A 5203-nucleotide genomic window follows, 5' to 3' on the forward strand; every position below is an offset into this window, starting at 1 on the left:
TTCCCCTCCCAGGACTTTCCCTACCTACCCAGACCTTCTAGGACTAGTCATCTGGACCTTCCTGTCCACCATAACCACGGGGCTTCCCCCAAGAGTGCCACCCCACCAGACAAATCTGTGTCCCCCTGCTCCACCTCCCAAACGTCAGGCTTAGGATTTTCTGCATCTTGTGTTCTTTGGAAACCCCAAATTCATACAAATCTTCATTCCTGGAGACCCAGGAGGCAACTTGAGGAACAAGAAGCTGATACACACAATGTGAGGTCAAAACCAAGATGTAGATGTTAGACCCGTCCTCTTCCATGGGTTAAAAATCAATTCTGATGATTATGACAGAAGAAAAGAGAAAAACTGTCATAGGCCACAGCAACGTCATTGAAATTCGTGTTCGGCTTCCTGTGGTGATGGCTTGGGCAGCCATGGAACTCACTGACTATAAGAGGTCTCGTCACATTTACTTCCAATAAGCCACACTTTTAAATGATCTCAGTTTGCGACAGGTCACTCCAGACTGAGGATATATCCTGTAGTGTTCGGAAAGAGCCTAGAGGAATTTACATTCAGAACAGGATTTTCCCTCCCTCCACCCCTCCCTCCCTCTCTCCTTTTCACCCTCCTTCCTCTTTCTCTCCTTCCTTCTTTCTAATATACCTCTCTCTTCTCTCCTTCAGAAAAAATTCAAAGTTTCTGCTCTACGTGCCACGAGCCGCAAACTAAGCCGGCGAGGCTCCACACTCAGTCTGTCTCGGACTAGCGGGGGGTCATCTCCCCAGAGCAGCATGATCTCCGTGAACCCTGGCTCAGATGAGCCCCCAAGCGTGATCACCCAGGCAACGGGCAGCAAGGACATTGAGGACAACGAATCATCTTCAACCAAGCCCGATGATGAGCTTCTCCATCTCAGTAAGTCCTACCTGAGATCTGACCCGTCGGAGACCTATGTCCCAGAGAGAAAGTCTTTCTCCTGCCCCCTCGCCCTTTTGCTCTGTTCCTACTTTAACCTCCATCCCATTTGTCACAGCCTTGACAAAAGTAGATTAATTTCCCAGGTTTCCATTGCCTTCTGAAACCTCCTCAAATTGATTCTGAATTCATGAATCCTATTCTGAGAGACACGTTATTTGACCCAGGTCTAATTTCCAGGGCTGGCTGCATAATGAAGTCTTTGTGGATACAAATCACAGGGGACAGCAGGTTGTGGCCTCCGCATGGACTGATCCCCTCCCCGAATCAATGGCGAGGGAATTCCCGAGAAAGCAACGCTCGGGTCGATCCTCCTGCCAATCTCGAAGCTTCCGGCCTNCCAACTTGGGCCAGTGAAGCAACATCCTCCACAACTAGACTGAAGAACAAAACGACAGCAACTTGTCTGTTCTCCTTCCCCCAATTCCCCAGCACTGTTCCCATCCCCCCAATTCCCCAATAAAAAATAAATAAAAATAAAAAAATAAAAATCTAAAAAAAACACAAACAAAAAAAAACAAAAACAAAATAGCTTTAAAAAATGCAAATAGATGCAAAATGCATATGTACAAATATATGCCACCTCCCTCAGCCCCTATCCCGTCAGCAGGGGTCTCTCCTAACCTCGATTTTCACTCAAAAGACCCTGAGATGGAGGACTGTCCCACTTTTTCACGAGCACAGGAAGGAAAGGGGGAAAATTATAGCAGAGGCCAGCCACCATCCATCGCCTATGTACTGCATTTCTTAAAAGAATGCGTAATAAACCGAGAGTCTGGCCACGGAACACTCATTATGCTGTTTCTCACTCAGGGACCCAGGTGGGAGCAAGAGCACAATAAAAAAAATCAATAAGGACAAGTCCATGGGACAGAGGTGGGAGCACTTCATCACAGCGCCAAAGGTAACAGACAGCACACGACTACACCGCCCGCCTACCAGCCCCAACTTGTGCCGGAGGCGATTTTGCCAGGCTTTTCTCTGATGGGAGTTTTGCTTTCCTGGGTGGTTCTCTGAATGAAGGGAAGTCAGAACCATATGCTGTTGGATGGTTTTCATAAATTTTAATTAAAATGGTTATCTGGGGATTATAGGAGACATGACATTTGGCTGGACACCACTTCATGGAGAAGGAGAGGGGTAGCTGAGGAACTGCTTAATAGGATGTCACCAGAAGGAAATGGACTCACCTCATTCTATATTTTTAATCAATAACAGTCATTTATCTCTCTCTTTCCCTCCCTCCCTCCCTCCTAACTCAGGCAGGAAATAAGAAGTAAGTGATTTCAACAGTTAGGGTTTGCTACAAACTAGGACATGTGTTTATTAATAAAAGAACATCAAGAGGTCTACTCTTTTCACCCAAACTACCCTTAATCCAAAATCTCCCCAATTCATCTACTCAACACACAAGCATAATAATAATAATAATAATAATAATAATAATAATAATGGCAAGAGGTGACATTGAGATAGGCAAGGGTAATCGAGAAAGCACACAACTAGGGTGTTTGCTGAACCTGATCCTTTACCCACAAAATAGGTATCATGCCAGCCCCTGTCTACTCCCCAACATTAGTAAAGGATCCCAGGAAACAATATGCAAACTCCCTGTGAGAACGTTCAAATGCTGAGCATTGTTGTGGGTATATAATTTTTAGAAGCCACTTTTTAACATAAGTGCAAGGGGCCAGGTTCTGTGCTAAACAAAAAGCTAGGCTGTCCTCTCAATAACCCCTTGGGGCACTATTCTTATCCCCAGAGGGGAGAGGAGGAAGTTGGGGCTCAGAGAGGCTAAACAACTTACAGGAGGTCACACAGCTGGGTCATGACAAAGCCAAGAGTTAATCCTGGGTCTGTTTATTAAACACTGTTTGCTAAACCCTGAGTCTTCAAATGCATGTTCTCCATGGTATCATGATTATAATTGCCCTTTATCAAGAGTTTCACCATTTTCTTGTTCTTTCATCAAGGTGCACATACGAGTAGCTCAGAGAAGAGCATTTGTTTTTATCACAGAAAGTTGCTATGGAGATAGCATGTGTGTCTGTCTCCAGAGACACACCGAAAAAGCAGCAGGAGCCACAAACCTTAAAAAAATAATGTCCTTCAGGAATATACACAACAAAAGCTGGAGGAGGGGAGAGTGAATCGCCGCCCTTGAACTCACAAAATTGAATTTCCCCGAGCAAGTTTGTGGGTCAAAGTCTGGGCTGCAACATGGTCTACTCTGAGGGTGGAAGAGCACTACATTAGGAGTCAGGAGCCCTAGCTCAGCTGCTGGGACTCAGTTCAATAGGGGGCACTGGACAAGTCCTTTCATCTCTCCTGACCTCAGTTTCTCCACCTGTAAAACGAGCACTTTGAAAGAGAGGCTCCGATCAACTCACACAGCAAGTGATATTCTTCTGTGTATGTAGAGCTTGCTGGTGCCAAGGCAAATTGAGTAAATGAACGGGAAAAAAAAAATCAGGCTGAGTAAGGCAATAGGGAGTGGCGAGGTCTGTGGCAAAGAGTAATATTCCTGCACAGCTAAAGGGAAGACCCTCCCCTCAGCATTAGCTCATTTTGCCACGTGAGAGTGGGAGCCCGGGGCTTGTCATTTTCAAGAGAGGCCAACAGCCTCAGCTTTTATACAAAAATCTCCCCAATGTGTAAAACTCTGGGCAGGTACACATTTCTCCATGGGCCACCTGTGTGGAACCCCTGCTTCTAGGAAAGTATTAGGAATCACTGTAGTTCCTATGGAGGTGGAACACAGCAGCTGGTTAACACCGCTCCTGAGTGAAACACAAAAAGCAGAGAAGAAGCATTTGGGGATGTAAGTCAATTCAGAGAAGAGGCGGTTCAATAAAGGGCAAGCAAAATGCTGAAAATGCCTGTCACATTTCCTCCCCCTCCGCACATTTTACTTTTCTGCCACTCTCAATTAATCAGAAGTGTCAGCCCTTCACTCTGCATTTCCTGGCTGAGGTTGTTAATTGAATTTTAATTAATGGAAACTTGAGAAGCTCAAGATGAAATCCTAGCCCAAGGAAGAAACACACAGAAGTCTGGATATGGAAAGCCCTTCTGAGCTCATCCCAGTCCCTCCTCTTTGTTTTATCGATGAGGAAACTGAGGCAAGGCCTCCCTGAGGTGCCCTGGCTGAGTCCAGTGCTCATTGCAAGACTCCAGGCTGTCCGCATGACACAATCTGTCTAGCCTTCAACATGACACTGATCTAAAGAGCCTGGTTTCCAGAGTCAGGAATTCATATTATGCCAGATGAAACAGGAAGAGGCAACTTCTATTATCCCCGAGCCCTGACATTATCTCCCTCCCGCCACGTCCCCCAGAGTGGCAAGGCGTAGAGGGGCTTTCCATCAGTCTGGCGAGCTCTTGATCAGCTGCAATGTCAGGACAAGGGGGACACTGTATCAAGCTCCTAACTTATCCAACGAGAGAACATGCCAGCTTCTGGCATTTGCTTTTGCTTTAGCACAGACATTTTGTAACCCATACGTCCCCTTGGAAATCTGGTTAAATGCAGTTCAAACTGCAACTGCCCAGTAGGTCACACTCCGTCATTTGTGTAGCATTTCACTGAAGATTAGGGGTGGGGGTGGGGGAGTCACAGGAGAGATCATGTCTTAAGCCCCATAGCCTTTCCCCTCCCTTCTCCTCCCTCTTCCTCCACCCTTGGCTTCCCCTGTGCAACCAAGAAATCCCTCCCCTCTTCTAATGCACAGAACTTCTCCCCACACTCAGGGCTCTACAAGGTAGCCAATCAAAAAAATTACTTCTGACCATATACAGTGGACTCCCTGAAACGAATCCTGCTGGATGCTTATTCAACGTTGGTGTGGCTGCTTCTCTCCCTGTCTTCTTCCCTAAGATATCACACATTGTGAGTTTCATTGAAAGAAGACCTCAGTCTGCCCTGCAGGAGCTTTCATTTTAAATCTTATCAAATAAAAATTGTGTCTATTCATTGAGTGTAAACTATAGCCCAGGCCCACATGGAGGCTCTTATCTTAGAGCAGCTGAGGGCCTACTCCTGCCCACTGCAAACCTGTTATTTTAAAGGTCATAAAGAATCAATAGCACTGGATCAAAGGCATTTTCAATGCCACTGCAAAAGGCTTTTAAAGTATTTTTAAGCAAGGCATAATAATTAGCTTCGGTATTAGCCTGACATGGGTTTGAGCCCTGGCTGTACCCCTTGCTAGCTGTGCGATCTTAGACACGTTAGGAAGCC

General features: G+C 46.0%; 1 protein-coding gene across 1 annotated transcript in view; it reads left to right on the forward strand.

The window, feature by feature from the left end:
- The window catches only part of CCDC60 (coiled-coil domain containing 60), a 141948-nt gene that overhangs the window by 122582 nt on the left and 14163 nt on the right, over positions 1–5203 (forward strand). The window contains exons 6-7 of the mRNA XM_019649058.1: positions 13–94; positions 672–903. Coding sequence (XP_019504603.1) covers positions 13–94; positions 672–903 — 314 coding nt within the window. The remainder of the gene's footprint in view (positions 1–12; positions 95–671; positions 904–5203) is intronic.

This window comes from Hipposideros armiger, unplaced genomic scaffold (assembly GCF_001890085.2).
Source record: "Hipposideros armiger isolate ML-2016 unplaced genomic scaffold, ASM189008v1 scaffold_129, whole genome shotgun sequence".
In the NCBI taxonomy this organism is placed as follows: domain Eukaryota; kingdom Metazoa; phylum Chordata; class Mammalia; order Chiroptera; family Hipposideridae; genus Hipposideros; species Hipposideros armiger.